Source organism: Trachurus trachurus (genome assembly GCF_905171665.1).
Source record: "Trachurus trachurus genome assembly, chromosome: 13".
Classification (NCBI taxonomy): Eukaryota; Metazoa; Chordata; class Actinopteri; order Carangiformes; family Carangidae; genus Trachurus; species Trachurus trachurus.
This window is the reverse complement of record NC_139892.1, coordinates 23,768,868-23,793,748: the sequence shown is the minus strand read 5'-3', so window position 1 is coordinate 23,793,748 and position 24,881 is coordinate 23,768,868. Positions and strand designations below refer to the sequence as shown.

At 40.2% G+C, this 24,881-nt stretch overlaps 1 protein-coding gene across 3 annotated transcripts in view; it reads left to right on the top strand.

Moving 5' to 3' along the window:
* The first annotated feature begins 7,022 nt into the window (after positions 1-7,022).
* Positions 7,023-24,881, top strand: part of prx (periaxin) — a 38,398-nt gene continuing 20,539 nt past the window's right edge. For all 3 annotated transcript variants that reach the window (XM_083985202.1, XM_083985201.1, XM_083985200.1), the window contains exons 1-4: positions 7,023-7,257; positions 20,559-20,614; positions 21,877-21,984; positions 24,541-24,666. In XM_083985202.1, coding sequence (XP_083841328.1) covers positions 24,637-24,666 — 30 coding nt within the window. In that variant the 5' untranslated portion in view covers positions 7,023-7,257; positions 20,559-20,614; positions 21,877-21,984; positions 24,541-24,636. The remainder of the gene's footprint in view (positions 7,258-20,558; positions 20,615-21,876; positions 21,985-24,540; positions 24,667-24,881) is intronic.

Below are 24,881 nucleotides of genomic sequence, written 5' to 3'. Positions count from 1 at the left end.
GTTTATTCACATGATCACATTTAACTTCAACTAATATTTTTCCTTAATATTACACATAATGCTTTTGCCAAAACCAAAGCCACAGACTAGTCTCTCTGGGTCCAAAACCTGGTCTCTGCAACAGTCATGAGTTATATGACCACCACTCACCCCAATCCTCCACCTGGCAACTGTGCTACCATCGCTAAGCAGAGCGCTTTATTCATTCAAAAAACTTGCTGACTCTGATTATAATCGAGCCAATGACCACCAGCTAGTTTACTGCAAAATATATTTGCTTCAGTTTAGTTGCATATAAGAATAGACATGGTGTCTGCTCATTGTGATGCTGCATTAAATGGACTGAAGGACATTTCTTGGTTGATAGGATGAGATTGTTTTTTGATTTGGTTTGTTGCTCTAGTTCTCTAAATGATCTGCCCCTCTACTAGCAGCTCTGCTAATAAGCTGAGTCGCTTATACTTCACGTAATTGTCTTTCATGACTGCAATTCTTCTTACACAGGATTGGATGAGTTGACACTGCAACATATTGATTTGCTAGTAGCATTTTATATATTCTTTTGATCACCTGTATAGAGACTCACCAATACTGGACTTGACTGATCAACATATTTATTATAGAAGTGGAGCAAGTTCTATCTATCAATTCAAAAATTAAATGTAGAGTCTTGTTTTCTGTGTCTTGTTGATTCAAATATCTTTGTAAGAGAAACTTTATTATAATTTGGCTGGCTACAGCAGGACATGAACACACTGAACACATTATGTTGCAATAAGACTTTTTTTGCACAATATCTTATATATAAACGATAATTCTGAACAATAACAGACACACATATGTCCACCAGAAACACAGCGACATGAGCATCACATCACATCAAAGTATATTTTAGTTGATTCAATTAATGGTAGGCCACTTGTATGTCCAATCTATTTGTTTCATTGTGCCATAAATTGATACTGAAACATGTAGTTGAAAAAGGAAGTTCCATAAACTGCAGTTTCACAAATGTCCACTTGAGGCTGAAGTTGCTCTGCTTGTAAAATGATATAAATCATTTCAACTAGGTACTCGTAACCAATTAAACCCAAACCAATTTAGATTGCATCTTAGACTAAAACTACAAAATTATAACATGTCATAAGGAGTTTTTACAATAAAAAAAATGCAATGATAGATTCTTGAGACAGCAATTTGTAAACATGGTGTAGATTGGTTTAACAAAGCCAATCTCAAAAACCCGAACAAACTAAAATTTACACTATAAAAACACAATTCTTCCAATTTGTAATTCATTTAAGGAAATTCATTTTTAAATTTGTAAATACAAACAACTTAATCTGAGAACATTTATTATCTCTGTGCAATTTGAGAGAGGATTGTTAAAGCAGCGTCTTTCAGGAATAGCCCAGTACGCAGATGTGTGTGTGTAGCAGGTGAGAAAGTGACAGAGAGAGGGTGTGTTTAGGCTGGAGACTGGAGTATTAGTTAGCAGTTAGCTATTTACAGCTATATAGCTGCAAATGTACAGTGCAATGCGGTGCGTTTCACTCTCGGCTGCTCCTCACCACCGTCCATACCAGAAAGATTTGTTTAGTTGCAAAAGCCACTGCACATCACTGGCAGGCAAGTGAAGAGATTAGCAGCACATTTAACCTGCTGTAAAGAAGATTATGATCCTTTAGCTTTCTCTAGCACACTGCTGTTTAATGGTTTAATGGTTCATTTTTACAGTCCAACTATATTAATATTATATAATCACTGTTCGGTAAACTACAGGTATTCCACAAGCAAATGGTATGTACTGTAACATTTAAAAAACTGGGCCTTGGACATTCATCTCTATTAATACCAAGAGGTCAGGTCAACACACAGAGAGGTCACTGAGCTGAGGTCAAGGCAAAGCCAAGAGAGGAAGTGAGCATTGTGTCACCGTAAACAGTTACTGTTTTGTTGTCTGCAAGCGTGAAGGGAAATGTGTGTATGTTGTGTATGTATACCCAGATATACAAAAATAATTGTACAGCATTGTTACCCTTATCTATGTATCAGTGTCACCCTGAACTGGGTGGAAAACATGTTTCACCTCTGAGCCTTGAGCCTGGTGAGGTTTTAATACTCCCATCAACCTGGCTGTTGTTTACCTTAGGTCAAAGATAAAGAGAGAGCATTACATCTGTTGATGAGCTTTGTCTTGTCCCTACTCTTTGACTGAAAGGCAGAAAACACAAGATCAACAAAAAGGGGAAAATGCAACAGCAGTCAACCAGTTTCTATGTAAAAGTCACTTTGGGTGTGTACACACATGTTAGGTCAGAGTGAGCCCAGAAATGACTCCAGCAGCAAGAGTCTTCAGTGTATTCACAGCACCAAAAACAGGGTCCAGGGAGGTGAGCGAAGATAAATAAAAGAATAGACACGTGATTTAGAAATGTTTTAAAAAAATGTATATAGATATGGCTGTTGTGGCTTCTTAAGATATGCTCACTGTGCACACCAAAAGCAACTTTTATCTGTATCATGATATCTTTATACATTTTAAAATATTTTTCCAAACCACACATGTCTATTCTTTTTGTACTTCTTCACAGTAGTATGTCCACATTTATTTATCTTCGCTCTGCTCCATGTCCATCGTTACTCCCTGGACACTGTTATTGGTGCTGTGAATACACCGAGGACTGTTGAAGCGGCCGGGTGTTATATCTTGGCTCACTCTGACTTAACAAATTAAGATCAGTCAACTGACTGATGATGCTTAAACTTCAGGTTTAACAGAGGAATCAGTAACAAGTAGCCTAGTTGCTCTGGTGACAGTGTGCATTAATTGAAACGTTAATAACCTTTAAGGGACCATAGCTATCCTTCCCCTCACACACACACACACACACACACACACACACACACACACACACACACACACACACACACACACACACACACACACACACACACACACACGCCCTGCTCCAATTTCCTGGCCCATTTAAGCGCTGACAAGGGCATAGCTGTGGTCTGGTGGGACCATGTACCCGATGCCAACCAAGCGGCTCATCCACCCTAAACCCACCTCGTTCAACAACCCCCCACCACCCCCTATCTACCCCCCCACAACCACACCCTCTACAACCCACCCCACCTCAGTCTGCCTTTACTCTCCCTGACTGTTTACTGACCACCCAACTCCAAAAATAACAGCAAATCCCTGTGTGTCTGCCAAGATTACAGCATCATATAAGCAGTAAGATGAAAATTTTTGAAAAACATCCTTCATAAAAACATGAAAATCACCAGTGGCACACAGATACACCCTCCATCCTTTCGTGTCTAGCCCAGGGGTCCCAGGCCTCCCTCATGTCTAAATCCTGGCTTTGTGTGGGAGCTGGAATGCAACAATGACCATGTTAGCTGACACAGTGCTGGCTGCCTGGATCTGCGCTGACAGCATCTCTCCCTCACGTCCCCACCTCTGCCCGGCTCCCTGGCACTGGGACACATTCATCACTCATCTACTGGGCTGTGGACTGGTTGGTGCTCTGCTGGGTCTATGGGTTTTTCACTTATTGTGGATAAGCCGACCTCTGCTAAGTATGTAGTTTGGTAGAGCTATGATAATGATGAACTAAGAAAGGCAAAGTTGTCCGGCACTGACAGTCAGGAAGTGTCCGTGAAGTGTAGAGTATTCACCCACAGTCCTGAGAAAAGCAGCTAAATCGGTGTGCAGGGGCTGCACCAAACACAAATTTGACGACTTGAAAAGTTAGAAACTGTCAGAATAGTAATAACCATTTTAATTTCACACTCAAATCATCCACCACTGATTTCTTTTTTTGATTTCAGATGACTTGTTTAAGCTTGTTTAAATTATAAAGTTTCTATATTTCTACACTTCTCTGGCAAGAGTCTCTCTTCTGACCCACACACTTGGGATGGGTCCAAGCCGGGACGTGCAGTCAGGGGAGGCAGTGCCTAGGCTGTCAGGAATAATTAAAGCAGATATCAGTGGAATGTTTTTGTTAATATAAGTCCTAAATAGTCCTATTTTCCGTCAGCAATCACTTACATGAAGTATTTCAGCCTAAACACGAGTCTCTCCGTCACTCTGCTCTGCTGTAACCCGAGGAGAAAATTTTCCTTGTGGGATACAAGTGTTATCCAATGAGGAGAGAGAACGGCATGAAGGGCTGTGTGTGCAGCCAAGGGATGCGCGTGAATGTGGTGACGTAGCACGAGGACCAATTGATGCCTGACAAGGGCGGGGGCTGCTAACTCATGGTGCGTTCAAAGAAACTCGTACTTTGTGTTTTTCCTTCCTGTGAAGTCATACCAGTTCGATCTGGTACGAGTTCACGGGTCGGAAGTTACGAGTGGCCGTTATAGGGAACTTTCACAGACAACAGGATGGTAAAAACACGAGCTACGGGTTACCTGGAACGCTACCAAGTCGTAGTTGTGACTTGAAGCTGTAACTTACGGTTTCAAAAGCCTGCCTTGAACGCAGCATTAGCCGAAACGGCCGTGAAGCTGATATCTGCTTTAAATTATTTAGGCTAGTTAATCTAAGGTTTAGGCAAATTTTGTTGTTGTTGTTGTTTTTCAGATAACTTTACCACAGTTTTAAATGTGTCAGCATTTGGTGATTTTCATAGTCTAATAAACGCTACTCAACTTGGTTACCTCCGGCCAGGCAGCGGCTGTAGAAGCCACTCACCTTCTTGTTGTATTTCAGAGGTGAGGCACAGAGCTGCTCTGCAACTTCTGCCAGTACGGTGTGTATGTGGCGCATGCGCAGTGTGTTCTTAAATCTTGTAATAGCTTGTTGTGTACAGTTAACATTATTATTGCTTCGGTTTGAGTGTGGATTAATTAATGGTTTGTGGTGTAATGTGAGCGGTGGTCCGGAAGTGAGTAGGACTTCATGGGCACAACTGAGAGTGGTGACAATACAGTTGTGACCTGAACACATAACAGGCTGTGTGTATCACTGTGGACTGAGACTTTGATATTTCCACATTATTAATAAAGAACGTATACTTGCTTTATCACCAGAAGACAAGGAAATCTACCTTTCTACGGGACCTTTAGACTATGTGATTCACTTTGAAATGTGCCAGACATGTTGCACCTTCCCACATCAGGAAACCATCACACACTTGGCATTTTAACTTGGCTTTTGATTTAATTAAATGTAGTGTATTTGCATAAACTAACAGGAATGTGTGGGTGTAATTGATGTACAGTACATCTCCTTCATTTTCCCTTTGCATCTGTAACGGCTGCACAACTGGCATCTTCATCATGTTGATTATCGTTATTATTGTCTATTAATGTGGCTGATGGCTTGCCAGGCTGAACTGAAAAGAGGCAGGTCAGATTAAGGCAAATGAGAAGTGAAATTCTAGCTGTCAGAGCAGAGATGAATATCTTCTTTGAAGAGTTTTTCTGTGGTTAGACTTAAAAATACAACAGTCATATTTTTCCCACTGTTGAAAATCCATCAGTCTGTAGGCAGCCTGACTTGATACAGTTGTGTTGGGAATTATTTACAATGTCTGTAAGAGCCTTTGTTTGTTTTAGTTTTGGTGAGCTTCCCAAGATGGAGGAAGTGAGGCAATACGCAATGAGCGCCAGGTCTATTTGATCGGTTAGGTCATCAGTGTTTTGTTTTTTTACCATCCTGCGCCATGTCTGCCGTGTTAAAGTGTACGTGATTTATATTGGAAATTTTGTTTGCAAATAATTTCAATTTTTGCTTAGTTTTGTTTAGAGGAACAGAGAATTTAGCTACAGGACTCAACACATTAATTCACAATTTAAGTAAGATGAGTAATAATAGTAGAACAGTTTGTAAAGGTATTAGAGACGATCTTGGCTGGCACATCTAAACCCTCTCACATTTACCTCAGCTCTGCAGCCAGCTGGTTTCCTACAAATCATCCGTAAATATCAGGAGGGAAACAAACAGAACACGCTGAGAAACAGAAAGGTAGACAGGAATACACAGACAAGGAGGCACATACACACACACACACACACACACACACACACACACACACACACACACACACACACACACACACACACACACACATCGCTCAGTTGCTCTCTGAAAAGGAAGAGTCACATTTGCTCTAAAACAAGATCCAAGGCCTGCTGTTCCTATTTTCAGCCATTTGGGATAAAAATAACTTTCCATCAACATGACTTGTTGTTGGAAAGTTCATCCAGACATTTAAAGACTGTTGGAGTTTTATTAGAGCTTGTTTTTTGGTCCATTTTAACTTCCTGGTTTGACATGAACTCACTCAGGGACACGGACAGGGACATGAACTACTTGCTGAAGACCTAAAACCCATAACATCACACACCATGCACCTGCTTTTTAATCATCATGGATTTAATGCACATAATATTCTTGGAAACTGTCCCACTGGGCAGCTTGCACATCACTTCATGTAAAGTCAGCAATTAAGTGACAGACGGTAGATGAGGAAGAGAGTATGAACTCTGAGCTTTTGTTTTACAGCTGGTAATCAATACTTTAAAATTAGATTAGCTCAATTTTGCTTACTGTATATAGCCAAACTTATTTGTAGAACTGTTTCATTCCTGGGTTATATCACTTAACATTCATTAATTCGTTCATTCATTTTAGAGGCAACAGTGCTGATCTCTTGCGCAACGTACCACTTATTTTAATAGCACTAACAAGTTCTGAACTGTCAAATTCAACTCTGAATCTCCTTTCAACACTGATACTGATGGATTTCATAAACCAAGTTTGACATGTTGCAAGAATGCTGGAGGAATCTGTGAGACAGAGAGCGTAGCCTCAGTCAGTAGCCTCACAACTCACACAGACAGTCCACTATGTCACAAACTTTGTTATCTTCTTCTCCTCCCTTATGCAGCCCCGCCCCCTGTTGCCCTAATATGGGGCATTTCCCTGCCCTATGGCCAATCAGGTGGCTGGATATGTCCCTTGTACAGATGCCATGGGCCCGAGACAGGCCCGAGGTTTCATTGAGGGGAGCAAGAGGCAGGCTGGTGGCAAGGGGCAAAGGCATCAGACAGAGAGAAGGGAGAAGCAGCAAGACAAAAACGTGAAGGAGAGTAGCTGAAGACACGTTAGAGAGAGGGAGTCATAGGAGTAAAAGAGAGGAGAGAGAGGCTGAGATTGAACCTCTGCTGCTACAGGTGGAGGTCTGTCACCTCTGAACCACCGGAGGAGACACGCTGAGGCTGAGAATTAAGGTAGGTTGGATGGATGTGGTTTCATAAAGTCTCTGTGCTGATGATTCAGTGCAGTCTGCAGATCTGTGAAGGTTTTCTGGTGTTGCTTTTGGAAAATGTAGAAAAAGCAGTTGTTGGGAGAGAACTGTCTCCTCCTCTGGAGTGGCAGCAGTGTACTGTATGTGTCAGTCACCATGCCTTTGGTTCTCAGTGTTTGTATAATTTAGTTTTAAATCAGCCTAAAACGTGATTAGTTTTCTGAAGTAGTGCATCACTTCAGCTCAGGAGCCGAGAGCTGTGCAGAATAGTTTATGTGGCAGCCTGCAGACTCCACATTGCTGACTTTGGAAAGCATAACAATAGCACGCTGTTTAAATGCAAAGACAGTTTTAGTTAGACAGCTGCCACTTCTGTTTATTCCAACATGCCAGTTGCTGGTTACAAACACTTCAGTATTCAGAGGTTTATGGTAACTATTTGCAGCGTGGCATGTCACTATGAATCCAAGTTTATAAGAGTGTTCTTGTAATGAGATGTGTGTCAAACAACACTTGAAAATTATCTGTAACATTTATTTTAATCCTTCGGGAGTGCTATGTGTGTGGGACAGGAGTACCAAAATCACCCAACCTCTAATTTATCAGAAATTATAGTGTCTTTATACAAGTTTAGAAATAATTTGTAATCTCACTGTTATTAATGGGGTTTACCACATTGAGCAGTACTATACTGCCCTACAAAGGCAAAAGACCTTAACTCACCAGAGTGTAAAACTGAGAAAAATGACTTTAAAGTTATTTTGGTGTCCTGCCAAATTAGTTGTAGGTAGAACACTGAAAATTTGGCATTTTACTATTAATAAATGAAGTTATTTATCCACCAAAAAAAATTTATCTTAAACTTGACCTTTGACCCTTATTCGGAAGTTACTGTATTCTGCCTTTGCATTATCCAAAGAACAATAGTGGATCATGCAAAGGCAAAAGACCTTAACTTCTATTTTAATAACAGAATATACTTTTGTTTTGTCAGTATGTTTGATGACACTGTTTAAGTTTTCTAGAATTGATGAATAAAATACTAATACATTTTCCTGAATAAAATGGGAAATAAATAGCCACAGATGATGAATGAATGAATGAATGAATGGATGGATGAATGAGTTAATCCAAACTCATATGAAACAATTTGTACCCCATGTTCATTATTTTTGTGACATTAAATGCAGGTGCAACTTGTAGATTCATAGATTTTATACCAGTTTATAATTCATAATTACAATAATTATATAGGCCTAATAAAAATAAATAATGTTTTCCATGCCAAACAATGGCCACACCCACTGATATTTTTTTTTCTGGCCAACACAGCCTATGACATCGACATGACTGTTTTTATTTTTCTTGACATTTCAAGACATCAGATAGGAGTTGTTATTACTTCCAAAAGCTAGAGGGCAACATCTTCGTTACTAAGCCACACTAATTGTTGTAATAAGACAGAGTTCAGAGACAGATGACATGGAAAGTATGAAGCAAGTATCTGTAAACAACAGATTGTTTTGGGCTAATGCTGAAAACTCGTGGTGGATTTAAAAAATGGATTGTCAACAATCATGTCTTCTCAGTGGATATTTGTATGCCATGGATTTTGACCAGGTTTTAAGACAAGGTAGGCTGCAATCTAAATTCCAGCTCGCTGCTGAGTTGTGTGTGTGTGTGTGTGTGTGTGCGTGAGTGTAGGTGTGTGTGCACGTCCCCAACCCACTCGCGAGTCGCGTTGTTTGTTTTCTGTCAGTGGGCTGTCAGCATTAGGCAGGCAGGAGGCTAACTAGCCTGTGTGGCACGAGAAAACTATTCAGTATTCAGACTTTGATTTACGATCTCTTGCAGCTGGCAAGCCAGCTGTTGCTTATTCACTTATAATTTGCGGATCATATAGGAGCAGTTGTGTTTTGTTTGTCAAATAGCCTAGCTAGCTAGCTAGCTAACAAGGCTACCGGCCCCGGCATCCTTACTGAAGGTGTTTGAGACGTCCTTCAATTCCATAATACACAGGCATACCGTAACTACAAGCGCGGTAAATAACTTCATTTTGGTGCTTTGAAAAACAAAGGCAGACTACCGTAACTCCGCCGTAACTCATCGGAACCATGATCGGAACGTTCCATTAGTGCCGCAAAACAAAGGCAGAGTACCTTAACTGATGTTACGGGCTTCTGCCTTGGTTTTCCCTTGACTTTTAGAAGTTACGGCAAAGACAACATCTTATTTTTTCCAAAAAACAACAAAATTGACCCATAATATTTGTTCACATGATAAAACTGATGCTTATTGTCCCAAAAATGACAATAACTCATTTTCGCCAAAAATTGAGTTACGGTCTTTTGCCTTTGCACGGCAGTATAGTTTACTGCTCTTTTAAACAACTGACTGTAAACTGTTCATGTGATAAAAATCGACATAAAAAAAACATATTTCTTGAAGTGGTTTGACTTTATGCTGCTGAGCAGAGCTGTCAGAGCAACTAGTGGTAGTATGCAGTCATTTCAAATAGCCCCTGTCTTAATGTTACACTCCAGCGACAGCTGCAGTGTGATGGTCATAGGATCTGTTTGCCCCCCAGTTCCAGCTCCTCCACAGAGCTCAGCTAGCCTGGTATGTGCGTTGGCCCAAAGTAGGTACAGAGGCTGATGCCGCCAAAACACACCCACGCTATGATAGAGGATCAGCAACACATGCGTGGCACCTAGTTACATAATGTATCAGTGGGTAAATGTTGGGCCTCAGATATTGCTTGTGATTTTGGTATAACATTATATTAGACTTAATATGATATAATATTAATATAATACCGGACTTCATTAAAACATATTTGGATGAGAGCGTCAGCTGTTTTTGTTGCCTTTGTTGGCAAGATATGTTTCCTAATATCTCCATAGAATAGATTTCTCCACCTTTACATGCAGATTTGGATTGACCCATTGATTGATGAATTGTTTCTGCTTGGTTGGATCAAAGAGAGGGCTTGGACAGCCTTTGCCTACCCGCGAGAAAGAACTGAGCCAAACTTCAATACTGAATGCAATCTTTAACAATGTTCGTAAACTGGTCTTGAAAATGTCAGCAACAGCACAGACAGTCAACAGACACGAAGGAGCTGTGGCAACAACATGGGATAAATACTACAACTCTGTTAACTCTGTATACAGTGATATTCCCTGCCAAACTCAACATTTGCAGCTGTAAAATCTTGTGATGATTTGTAAAGTAAAAGCTAATTAATTATGAAGACCCGTGGGTCAAAGGTTAAGCATTCCTCTGTGTTCCTGAACATTTATGATTCACGTAACAATCTCAATTTGTAGGTTAAATGTATATTTTATGTGACCTGGCTGCAGATTTCCCGAGCTCTCAGAGTACTAGAGCTTGTTTGTCTGTTGTGTTCATCAGCTGGACTCGACCCAATGGAAGCCAGTAACCGGACTCTCCTTTAAGTCTGCCGGTACAGACTGTCACTGGGATCACAGGTCTGAGTCTGATGCTACAAATAAAGTCCTAGGTGTCAAACTCTTGGGGCATTTTGTTATTGTGGACGCTTTAAGAAATCCTAATCAGTTTTATTTCGAACATGTTGCTCTGGAAGATGTGTGGAAAATAAAACAGCAGCAGGTGTAATTTGTTTGTGTATCCATGAGCTGAGAGTAAATGACGTCAGAAATGAAATGATGGATGATGATAGCAGTTTCCTGGCGGCAGACTTTGGGTGGTGGTGGTTGCGGTTGTGGGTGGGGTTAATTTTAGACCAGGAAGCAGGGTCAAGAGTCGATTGGGCAGTCCAGCGGGGAGACCTCATGAGGAAACACTGGTTGACGTACATTTGAGGCTACACAGTGTACACAGAGTCAAGAGGATTTTACAGGAAGGAAGACTCATGTAAACAGTGACCTGGTAGCATGTGTCATTTAATGTTTCAGATATTATATTCACTCTTTGAACTGTAAGATACAGTTTACAGTCTGGATCTGTGTATCCTTAAATGACTGTGTGTGTGGCTCTCACCACACACAGCCTAGTATATCAGTCAAATCATCTCTGATTCCTATTTATATTGGGGCATTTCCTGTCCAGAGGCTCACGCCTGCGGGTGTGTCTTGTTTCCTCCATCTGATGTCTCAAGTAGCCAGCAGACCCGCTGGGATTTATCTCACTAATCTTGAAAGGTTTAGACATCATGCTCAATGATGCTGCCTAAAAGTTCAGCTCAAACGGCCCCAGTGGGAGCCATCCACCCCATCAGCATCAGTGCCCTGTTGTTGTGGTTGTAGCATCAGCTACACTTTATAACACAGCCCGTGATTTTGTTACATAGGACTAGACATAATTGAAACACTGGTGGTTAAAGTACAAAGAAGAAAGATTACTGTGGGAGTAACAAAGGCATTTAAGAGGAAAGAAGAAATGAATCATACTATATAATTATGAAAATACTGGTACATAATGTGAAAAATGGTGTTGATCTTACTTGAGAATTAAGGAGTACTGTAGACACATTGTGTTATAGCATTCATTTTGTAGTTTTACATATCATTTAAGCAGTTGTGAATAGTAGGGGGAAAACACCTGATTCTGTGATTTGGATTAAGAAGCAGATAAAATGTGAGTCTATAGTCTACATGTCTCAGTGTTTTCTCCTAACTGGCATGTGCATCCTGCACTGCAGCAGCTATAACAGGAGGAAAACAAATGTAGGCTATCATTGTTAGGGGTTTCTGCTGGTGTTCAGGTTAAAACTATAACAAAATGTTATAGTGTAACAGTGAAACATGTAACATTGCTGTGTTTTGTTGTTACCAAATATGAGCTCATTCCCTCTGCAATCTCCTGTAATGTCTCCCTTGTGGCTCATAGTCTCTTGGAGCCTAAAGAAGAAGTAGTGGACCAGACAGAACTGGTCAGTTTTTAGTTGGTACCTAACTCATACAACAAAATTACAGTGTAAATCATCAAAAGGTTTTACTATAAAATCTAAGCTTTTTGCTTATACATCGCTCCTCTCTTCAGGGTCCAGACACATCAATACTTTTATAAACCGCTTGCAAGTACATAGTTCCTCATTCACCAGTGTCAGGTCAGAGAAAATTCAAACTTTAAACATAGTATCCCAGCACAAAGAAGTTTGATACTTTCTGATAACCTCTGAAGCAGCAGCACCGACCTATGTGATGAATGAACTGTTTTAATACTGCTGCACTTATCACTGCTCTGATATCAACAGCTCAGCTACAGTCTTTTTTTTTTAATGACACAATGCTACAGTAGGCTGATCTAATATTACAATAAAGGATTTAATGTCAGTAACATCAGATGTTTGTAAAACGTGAGTAGGTGCATGGCATTTGTGGTTCCACACTGTATAAGGACTGCACTTCCATAATCTTGGTGGATGCACAAGAGACACATAAAAAAAATCAAACTAGCAACACAGATTTTCTTACTGTTTAGTTTGTTGTATGGTTCAAACTCCTGAAATGAAGTTTTATCTGCCAAATAAAACAGTAGATGTAGTTTGGATAACACACTGTAAACAGTTGTAGCTACTGCAGCAAATCCCTCTGAACATAACCCCTCACTTGTCATCCAATTCTAAAGCTGGTTGTTGGTTTTCATACTGCCTGTTCACGCAGCATACACGTGTTTACTATGTTGAAGTTACCATGGAGACAATGTCAATGAATCAGTCAATAAAAGAAAGAGAGGAAGTCTTTCAACTGTACTCAGTTCATGAAAAGACCCTCAAAGCATCTCTTTTTATCTTTTCTTTATCTTGTATGGCTGCAGAGCACATGTTGTTCACTCTGTCTCCAGTTTGACTCTATGAAGTCGATAGTTCGACAGCAAAAGGCATCATACTTCACTGCACGATGATAATTCAAGGTCTTACAAATAAGGAGGAGGACAATCTTGGCTCTTCTTTTGGCACATTGCCTTTATTCTTATTAGTGAACGTTTTCTCTTTCTTCTTCCTTGGACTCACGAGTTTCTCTTTCATACTCATCAGTCATGCCTGGATGCTGCTTTTTAAAGGTCGATGTGACGCTTCTTCTAGACATTGAAATATGACATCTAATGCAATGTCCACAAACCTGGCAACCCACCAGGAAGTGGCGACCAGCACAGGCCAGGGTACAAGGCATCGATCACGGTCAAGTGTTAGAAAATTTGCATTGAAGCAGTGAAGAGAACACAGCATAATGCAGACTCCACATAGAAGAGACTTGAGCACTTATGACCTACTAATGTTGATTTGTACATTTCAGTGTGTCTTTTAAAAACTGTTGTTTGTTGGAGTATTTCCAGTCAGCCTGGTGTCTGAAATAGAAAAAAAAAGTTTCCATCCTCTGGTTGTAACCTAAAATTAGATTGAAAAAGGTTTGTGCTATGCACTCGGGTTGCAACCAATTGTGAGAAAGTGTTGCGGTATTTCCTCTGCGTGTGTGTACTCTTATGTAACTGTGTGTGAGGAGAAAACCTATTTTTGTCAATATCTGGCCTCTGCTGATAATACTCCGCTTCATCCACAAATAAATCACAGCTTCACACCGTGGGCCGTATGTTGCATCACTGCTGCAGTGTCATGTAAAAGAAACATCATGTTTTAAAGGGCAGATTGGTGGTTGTTTTCTTTGGATGGACACCTGATGCTCTGACCACTGAGCCAACTATAATATTATTAACTTGTCAATCTCTAATCTGCTCATAGGGGGCTGTGAACATGGTTATTTACACAAGTCCACTGCTATTCAAACTATTCAGCTCTCAGCACACCATTACCATCATTGACAGAAGCTCGGAGGGATCAGTTGTGTTTTTAAATCAACTGTCAGCACCAGAAACAGAAAAAAGAGATCCTGTGGGATCACTAAGTCATATATTTGGTTTTTAGCTGTCAAAATGAGCAGAACAGGATAATCAGAAAATTCACTCACATGTTGACAATAGTTGAAAAACAATTCATGCACATCACAGACTGATTATAAGGTCACTTCCCAAACAGACATTCACCTTTAAAATCATGTATAAATGACCATAATTGAAACGATGAATAAAGATCTAGTGAAGGGTTTCCACAGACTGTGGCCCTCCTGTTGGAGCTGCCTTGGTCTGGGAGTTTAGTCCACACCGTCTGATTGACGGATTTTGCTCCAGCTCAAACAAACCCCGCCAATCACATAAACATGATGGGTTTTTTGAAATCATTTTGTGTGGTTGGTTTACAACAATGTCTCATATCAGTGCTCCGATCTGTTCAGGGAGCTACATGTATGCTGGTGCTTCACCTTTAGTAAGGTATCTCACTGGACTGGTGCTGCTCAATAATGTATACCAGGAGATGGTGGTGAATGTGCTTTCATTTTTTTAAAGAATCACACGTGAGAAACTGGCAACTGTAGTCAGCGTCCTCAGTAACGCGCCTACATTATCAAATCTACTTGAGACAACTTAATCCAGTCTCTGTTGGACAAACTGCAGAGTAGTTGACTGCAGCAGCGCGCTCTTCAGCTGCATGATCTGTCCTCTGATCTTAAGATTGAAAGCTCAGTGTGAGAGTACTTAGACACAGAGAGCTCAGACTCTCTAATTACGTGTTGGCTATGCAATCCATATTAGCACCCAGTCCCACCTCTTCCTCTGTGCATTATTAGAAATTAAACCTTTTTGTCCCATTTAAATAGATTATTATTAATTCATTTTCTGAACAGAGTCTAGAGGAAATAATATGGCGTTCAAACAGTTCGGGAGCAGTCTGGGGCATGTAACAAACAGGCACTGGCTTGTTTGAGCCTTTTGATTTTGCTCCCTGGACGTTGTTCTGTCACAGCGCTCTGATCACATCTGAGGTCTGTGTGTTCAGTCATCAGTGCTGGCACAGTCTGTGGTTGGGTCTGTCTGTCAGGATGTAAACACAGGATTAGCCCGCAGAGAGACTGAACTGTGTTGATCTGAGTCACTGCAGCAACACAAACAATTTGGCAACTGAATTTGCATCAACAAACTTGTTAGTTTTTGACATTGTTTTCTCTTACAAGGCTCCTGGATGTGATTTTCCATGGCACTGCAAGAAAGGATGAAAGGATTGTTGTAGCACCAACAGTACTAACTCTAACTTTAATATGACAGAGCTCTAAGATTGTGTCTCTTTATTTAACAACAATATCACATAATTCATAAAGTGTTAAATACAATAATTTACACCAGATTCAAAAGATTAAAAGATTAAAACCACACCCAACATTTTGCACCTAACTAAGATGTCAACACTTCTCCATCTTCCCGCGCAGTTCATCAGGGTAAATAAACTCACCGCTGACCTTTAAAGCACCTAAAGAATGACTGAAATCTACAGCAGTCATCTGTTGTCAGCTTTTATTTAGCTCACTCTATAGCATGGTGGTTTTGAATTGGCACAAATTATATGCTTACATTTTATGCAGACTACTCTCTAATTTAATTAGATCATCATTCGAACTTCAACGCTTTCAAAAATATAGACTTTGAAATCTATATAATCTATAATATCCAAAAAGAAGTGGTAATGCATAAAAACCATTCAGTCATCATGACAGGGTCCACAATAGAAATAGAAACAATATAAAATCTTACTGGGAACCATGAGTATCTGCTTTTTCAAATAAAGCAGGGTCACTGCAACCTATTAGTAAGATGGAGAGTCCAGCTATGACGTAATCTACTGCTCACATAGTCCCACTGAATTCCCCCTCAGGTGTTATTATGTTTAATAAATGATTAATTTGAGATGATGAGTTAATTGTCCCATATTATCATTTGTGATTACAAAGCAGGTGTAGGTCCTATATTAATACTGTCAAAGTGCTCAGTTTACAGAGAAATGCACACAGCCTGTAATCAAGTTGTAGTGTTTGTAACTGAACATAAAGTAAATCATATAGTTTATGAAATGTACAGGAGAATATATGTTTATATGCTGACACCCATTAAACAGTGGGTAAAAATACAGCAGGTTCCTCCCACTTACTACTCCACACCCACATATGCAGGAGGCTGAGGGTCCATGTTGACCAGTGCAGGCATGGGCAGGGCCTGTGGAGACCTGCAGATGTGACTCTGATCTATAATAAGACCGGGCTGCGAGGCATTTCAAATCTTCGCCTCCTCCTCCTGCCGTGCCCCCCATTCCTGTGCTCTGTCCAGGGAGTGCCACCCACTCCACCTGCTGCTGTCACACGGAGCTGTAGTTTAAATCTGCTGTGAGGTGTAAAGCTACACAAGCTGAATTGTATCTTATCCTTATACTGATATAATTAGTTGTATGGAATAGTAATTTCTTCATCTCAAACAATTTATTGAAACAAAAGCTAACAACAGTGGTGGTGGCTATACCACAACAAAAAATGTCTACACCTCAATAACTTGTCATGTGGCCAAAGGACGTCGACTTCTCTGCCTTTCTGTGACTCTTCCAGTCTCTCTGTGTCTCTGTTGCAACCTCCTGATGACACTCTGAGCTAGGGGTGGGAGAAAAAATCGATTCACATAAGTATTGCAGTATTTTTTTTTGACGATTTTTAAATCGATTTTTTTTATTTATTTTATTTATTTATTTATATATTTTTTATTGTGCAATGTGCATTTGTTTGCCTTTTTTTACATACAGAGACTCCAGGTTTTGAATAGGGTTTAAGTTCACTTTATAATGGAGTATTGTGTGCAGATAAATGTTAAAATGTAGCAGTTTACCTCAGTCTATATCTCATTTTGTCAGAAAGGTTTCAGAAGCCTGTTTTTTCTATACTCTTTTATTTTTGCCTTTTTTATGCAGTCCAGGCTTTTGAAAAGAGAGTAAACATATATATTGCTGCTGAATAAATCTTAAAAACTGACATACATGTGATGTGTATTTTTGGGGGAAATATGGTTCCTGGAATAGTCTGTAGTCGAATCAGCATCCAAAAAATCGTAGAAGAATCAAATCGGGAGAAAAGGATATCGTCCCAGCCCTACTCTGAGCTCAGTGGAGACTTCCCTCTAAAACATCCCAAAGCCTCAACATGGTCCAGGTACTGTTGATGGACTGTTAGATGTTGTCTTGGTCTCATGATCAGGCATGTGATTTTTGCCGTTTTTGCCTAGAGAACAGCATGTTATGTTATAAATATTGAAACATTGAAAAGTTGGACATGTGCATTAAAAGTTCACCTGTAAAGGTTACAGTGCATTTTAGGTGAATTCTGAAATTTCATATCTCTAAGTTATCCCTAACTTTTTGTGAGTAGTGTATAAACACACAAAACAGGAACGTTTTTGTTTTGATCTGACAGCTGCTCATTTATACTCACAAGCCATTAGCACAGCAGCACAGTGGTTGCACCTGTTGTTGCTGCTCTACCTTATCCTCATACACTCATCACAAAACAGTTGTTAAGTCTGGATCTCAGTGAGTGTGTGACCAAAGATGAATCTTCTCTTCAAACAATATTTGTCACAGTTAGATTTCCTGCACAAGCGTCAGTTTAATTTCATTATTTAGCTTCAGTTAACATCATTTTCCATGTCTCATGTTGAAACTTAAACGTCACATTCTGGATGTGCTCCTAAAACAGATTTGTATTATTATTTTTATAACAATAACAATAATCAGCATACATTTGCATAATGATTACATGATTGTGTAATTATTCCTCAATATCAGTAATAGAGTGATCAAGGGGCTCAAGCATTCAGTTTCAGTGTCTTGGTTCCCATCACTAATGAGTGTATCAGTTTATGTTTAGCTGCGGCCCGGTAAAGCCCGTCTCTGCTGCTCTGTGACTGATACAGTGAAGGCAGAGCAGCAGTGAATGTGTGTTATGTGTTCCTGTGACCTGCTAGACACCAGATACCACCAACCCACCCAAACAGGCATGACATCCCCTCTGACACTCTACCACCCCACAAACACACACACACACACTCAGATGGGCTTTCCTCCGTGCATATACAGAAATACACAGACAGCAAAGCGAAGGCAGTTAAAAAAAAGTGATCACATGAAAGCAGGACTGTGAGGAATGAGATTGCAGGGGGCCTCAGTCATGTGATTCACAAACAAGCAGCTCTGTGCTGCTGATGGACAGACGGTTTGCTGTCACTGAGCTCCTGCGTGTTCAGAAAGCTCCTCCATTAAATCCGTGACTACTTTTAGGGTATTAAAATACTTCCCACAGACGAGACACAGTGCAGGTGTCACTGTTTGCATAGTAGCCAGCCAAGTAACAGTGGACATGTTGTACATCTCATAGCTGCTGTTTAGTTCCCAGCACATTCTTTGGCTGTTGAACACACACGTCTCATGCGCAGTTGCATGTATTGTCTTGAATGATGGTTTAAACCTTCCAAACATGAAACTTCAAAAATGAATGTGCATCTTATTGTATTGTGTTATACACTCTCACAAACTCTCATATAATTTCTGCTTGTAGCATGCAGATCCCTTTGTGGTGACTGGTTGTCAAATATTAAATATGTTTGAAAAATAATTGCCAGGCTGGCAACTTCAGCAAAGACAAATCAAAGCAAATTTTTTGCCAGTGCCATAAAGAAGCTTATCATTGGACAAAACCCCCCCACATATTTAACTATTGTAATTTACAGGATGCATTACAGACTCTTTGACTTGTGGATTTTCTGCTAACTTCTGCTTTTAGTCTCAAGTAGTTGCTCTTTATTTACCAACCCTGTTCCTTCTGCTTCTTTCTCCTCTTTTTGAAGCAACATGCAGCTGAACTTTCACATTAGTGAAACTTTAAAATGGTATTTAGTAAGATTTGTGGTTATTGTGATAGATGTATTGCTGAGTGTGTGAGTGTGGTCTCTGTGTAGACGATTCAGGTCTGTGTGGCTGTTGTAGAGTTATGACCAACCAAGACCACGGAAAGAATCTCAAGACCGCCGCCCCAGAAGCCTCAGACGGTCATGTCACTAAATCAGATGCTTAAACTCCATATGCACAAGTTGACATGAACACCTGATGCTACACTTTCTGAAGAACGCCACTGGAATTAATTTGCTGTCACCCGATTCGTTCCTGTTCTGTTCTGGTGGCATGTCAGTCATGTCAGTGGCTGGCATCACACTGCATGGACAGTGACAGTGAGTTTAAAGGGATATTTCAATATTTTGGCAAATTCGCATATTGCCATAATCCCTATAGTTTTAGGAGTAGGTTCATTACCTTTAATTGTCAGTGCATGTTGTTTTGAGATTGGCGGAGCAGAGACACAAGGTGCATGGTATTTCCGTGTTGCCCTAATCAGACTAAATAGACAATCCAACAACTCCAAAACACTCTTGTGGACGTGGACAAGTTGTGACATTCGCCACACTATTAAATAATAACGTATAATAATAATTATGTAACATTACGACACATGAAGCAAATACTCAGAACTACTTACTTTTGAAATCACTCCTCCCAGAGCCTTGTCTGAAATGTAGTTTCGGTTACGCATTTGAAAACAACTCTCATAATGTCTCATAATGTTCTATTATTATTTTATAACATGGTGAATGTGCAGGTCACAACTTGTCCATGAGAGTGTTTTGGAGATGTTTGATTTTGTTATTTAGTTTGATGAGGGAAACGTAGAAATACTATGCAGCTTGCATTTCTCCCCCGCTGATCTCAAAACAACCGACAATTAAAGGTAAAACTATAGGGACTATAAAGGGCAATAGGCGAATTTGCCAAAATGTTGAAATATCCCTTTAATTAAAAAGATGCACTGAATTTGCTCTTGCTTTTATTTAGTTTTTTAACTCTTCAATTTAAAAAGTGAATATTTAAACGTCTGCAAAATTTGCATAGATGGTAAAACTGACATGCTAATCAATGTGCACTGTCCCTGCTCAATAAATAAATGAAATGAAAAGTGATAGATGAAAATAAACTAGAAGAGATTCATGTGCACCCATTTGCCTGGATATTTCTGTCTTTCTACTTCATTTTCTGTCTTTAATTTGTTTCCTGGATTGAACAAACAAGACTAGTCTCATTGAATTCATGTTTATTTGCTTTTATCTGCAAGAAAATCCATTGAACTCCTTTAGCTAGTTCAGGAAATGGCTTTTCATTCCTTTTTGTTTTTCGTTCCTTGACAAGACCCTCAATCCCTATGATGAAAAAGCCAGTAGACGCTGCCCTGTGTAATTGCAGTCTCTGCTTAACTGAACCAGACGTTCATGTGCAGTGAGAAGTAACACTGTGACAATCAAAAATAAGCTATGTTGTTTTTCATGTTTTAGACTCTGACAGAGACCAAGAGGACAGCCATGTCTGCAGTCAGACCAGAGATCCGGCCGTAAGTAAAGCAGACCACGACCAGTACAATAACTAAGACATCAGAGGAAGCAGATAGATATAAAGAAAAAACTACATCAGTATTCAATAGGATGGAGATGGGGCACGTTTTATTTCTGTGTTGTCAATCGCTTCTAAAAGCACCATTTGTCCCACAGCACTTTCAGTGGAGTGATTCTTTTATGTAATCGCAGTTTAATCACTGAAACGAGTGTTGACACATGATAGTATTTGTTTTGCAGCACAGTAATTTAAAGTACTTTGTTGAAGACATTATAGTGCTCTACTTTGAAGTAAAGTGCATTGTTTCCCTTCATTAAGAGAGTTGTGTGACATTTTTGCTGGTGCACCTCCACCTCATAAACAAGTAGCTAAATCATGTTGGCCGGTGAATGTTTGTGTGAGCAGATGTGTCCATTGGAATAAAACAAGTGTTTTTATTATTTTTCTCATAGTGACAGATGTGATCACACCGTAAGAGGGATTAAAATGAGGACGATATGTATTTACAAAAAATGTAAATAATAATAATCCGAATTTAATTTCATTCGGTAACTTTCTATTTTAAATTTAGCTCACAGTTTGCACTGGAAACGTGTGATGTCTTGTCAGAGGTCACAACAGTCTGAAAACAGGTGAAGTGTTGGAACAGGATGTTTTTACAAGATGGTTACAAGATGGTGTGAGTCTCTGAAGCGAGTAGAGGAAGGAGATATGGGAGGTCGGATCATGACATGTTTCCTCCAGAAAGAAGTTAAGAGGTGAAGAGCTTGAAGCCACCTCATTATGATTGAGTCCAACTAAAATAATTCCAGTTGAAAAACATTGTTGCATTAGACACAAAGACAGACAGTAAAAAGCAAAAACAAGAAAACATGGAGTGTTAATGATGAATTTAGTCTCCTCAGACATAAAAGCCACATTTTTATTTTCCCCTGTCTCAGTGCTCTGAAGTTCAGTCTAGATTTGTGATGAACACATCCTGAAGTTAAGAGTATGGTGGTACCAACACATGATCAGCATGCAGAGTAGCAGAGTATAACAAACCCACAGCTTGAAAGCTGAGCCTCACATGCACACTGTATATCCACCAGTTTTCTTCTAGTTGTTAAATGAAACTGAGAAAATTCACATCACGAACCTCATGTTCTTTAGATTTTCCCACAGGAGTCTCCCACAGGCTGCAGTGCAGAGCTGCTCTGGAGGGGTAATAATCTGCTACATGAGCCATTCCAAGTGATTTAACACTTTCTCTGTGGGCAGGTAAAAGACAAGAGGCGGTCGCCCCCCTCCAACAGATCCCCCACTGCCCCACAACGCAACCCTCACCACAGCGCCTCCACAGACGAACAGGAGAGCCCCGAGAGAGTGGTGAGCCTGCCACATTCTCACATTGCAATACATATGCAAAGCTATCTGCATGGATACTATACTGCAGGTGTGCCCCATGGCTCACCTGTAGAGCCTCTACTGTACCATCAGTTAAATAAATTAAACTGTAAAGTGTCTTTGAGCATCTGTAAAAGCATTTACAAATATTATTATTATTATTATTATTATTATTATTATTATTATTATTATTATTATCAAGGCTTGGCCCTCACAGGGCTCCAGTCTGCTCCATGCCCTTCTGTCCCGCCTTATAGCCTCACAAGTGGTGTGTTTATATGTATACATGCATGTATATATATAGTATGTATGGTCACGTTGGTCAGTCCGTTAAATCCAACAATGTGTAGGATTTTGTGGCATCTATATGTGCAGAATGTTTCTTTCAAGCTAATAGCAGGCTGCTCCACTGTTGTGATCTTGGCAGTGACTGACTCTGCCATTCAGCTAATACAGAGCAAAGATGCAGGTCTTAGGGAGCAGAGACTTCAGTGCATGTGACAAACAAACACTCGCTTGTCATTTAAAGGAGCACATCCTCAGTTATGCAGCTTTTTTTTTTATACTGATACCAAATTTTAAGTGTGGAGCAAAACATTTGGTTATTTGTAGAGCCAGAGAGGTTGGATGGAATAGAAGTGAAGTGGAATGTAAGTAAAGCAGTTAGGGAGGATGAAACACATGACTGCGCCTCTAAATCACACCATGGCAGATCAACTGATTTGAACCAAAATGAAATCTTGTGGATATGTGCTGCCAAATAATACAATTGAACATTTGGAAGTGGCAATCCACCATTGAATTTACATCTCTGAAGTGTGGAGACAGTGGAACAAAAATAGAAATTTGGGCAAAATGTTCATTTTGACTGCATTAATTCTTCCAATTAACGAGAGAGGTAAGCTTTGGAGGTGAGATTTAATTTTAGACATTAAAGGCAGGAAATTAGCAGGAAAAAAGACAGTTTAGCGTTCTGGTTACATTGATCCCTAGATTCTTAAAGCCAGACAGGCTAAATTTAAAAGGGATGTCAGACTGTTTGAACTGTGATGCTGAAGCATTGACAGGGTAGCATTCACTTTTAGAGATATTTACTTTGTAGCCTGAGAATGATCCAAATCTCTGAAAAGTAGATACAATTGATGGGATTGAAAGGACAGGATCTGAGACATACAGCAATAAATCATCAGCATAAAGTGATAACTTAAATTCTGTGCCCAATTGTGAAATCCCAGTAAAAATGGAAGATGACCTCAGAAAGATTGGGAAGGGCTCTATAGTGCAAACAATAGATGTCGTGTCGAGGAAAGCGATGTTTCCATTTCACCAACGGTGCCCTTCAGAGCGCACACATGATCAAACTGGATGTTTGTAATGCTGTCAGATAACTCCGACTTCACTGCCTGTAGCTCAGTCTTGATGTTTGACAAATTCTCAGTCAAGGCCGCTTGAAGTTTGGTTTTGAAAATAGCCGCCATCTCGACGCAGAGTGACGAGAGCAGCTCGGCCTTAAAGTCGGGGCGAGGAGTGCCTCCTGCGACTCCGTTCGAGCAGGAGGGGGAGCCACTACGAGGCGGGGATGCAGCGAGCGGAGTAGGCCGCAGTGGTGGTTTAGCTTTTGGAGGCATTTTGATCTGTAAGAGGTCGGCGTTGAGTCGAGATTATGGTGGTGGGGAAAACACACCGAAAAAAGACGGAAAAAGATACAAAAGTGTGCCTAAAATAGAATTTGTGAAGGTTGTTGCAGGAGCTCAGAGAGGTGCGTCCTACTCCATCAGTCGCTACACCGGAAGCTTTGATACAACTTTGAATGGATGAGCTGTATGAAGATTCGCTGTTGTTGTCTGTTAGCTCAGAGTACTATGAGTCACAGCCTCACAGATCAGCTAGCTTGGAAGTAGACTCTGATTGACTTTATTTGAACTCTGTGTACCTTCAACACGTTTATGAGCTATGTTGTTACTCAGATATATTTAGAGATGAAAACACAATTTTGTGATCGACCTCCTGCAGCCACCAGGCCCATTCAAACTGGTTTACAATAGTCCAAGCCTGATCTGCTGAGGTCATTGGCCCTCACATAAACAACCTTTCATTTGTCCCAGCTCAGCACACATGCCAATCATGGCCTTTTCATGCTGCAGCAGCAGGTGACCGCCAGCTGCTGGTTGACAACAATAAACATTTTTGTGGCTAATCCAAAACTGGCCTCAGGTGTTGGGGACTCTGTAAACACTGACCCATATTTGTGGACTAAAAAGTAGCACGTTAGCAACTTTAAGAGTTTCAGAAAACAAAACAATGCTGCTGCTTGTTCAGACACAGTGACACCTCCTGGCCTCAAGCAGGAATGACAGTTAACAGACAGTTAGAGAAAAACATTAAAATGAAGCATCTTTATAACAGCTAATAATACAAATATAATACAAATTCCCTAGATAAATATACACCATCACACACTGTATAAAAGCAAGTGAACAGCAATGTATATAACTACAGTGCAGACATCTCACTTTCTGTCATCTGTATTGTCTCCAGGTGCAGAAGGAGAAGCTTCATGCAGAGCTGAAACAGGTGCTGAGTCAGAAGAGAAGTCACTTAAGAGAGTCAACCTGCCAACTGGCCCAACCAGAGATGGACTCAGATGCCACAGAAGAACAGACAGTAAGCTGGAATCTGATGAAACACAGTTGATGTGATTTTTGGCTTCTCAGGCTGAAATTAATTATCTTTGTTTGTGTCTGTGGTTATTGAATTTGTTTATTCCCCATAAAGTATTAATGGAACGGGGTACAGATGAAGATGCACACTTGAACACAAAGTCATTCCAGCGAATTATTCGCCTTTTCCAGCATGAGTTGCCTATGAGATATTTCTAG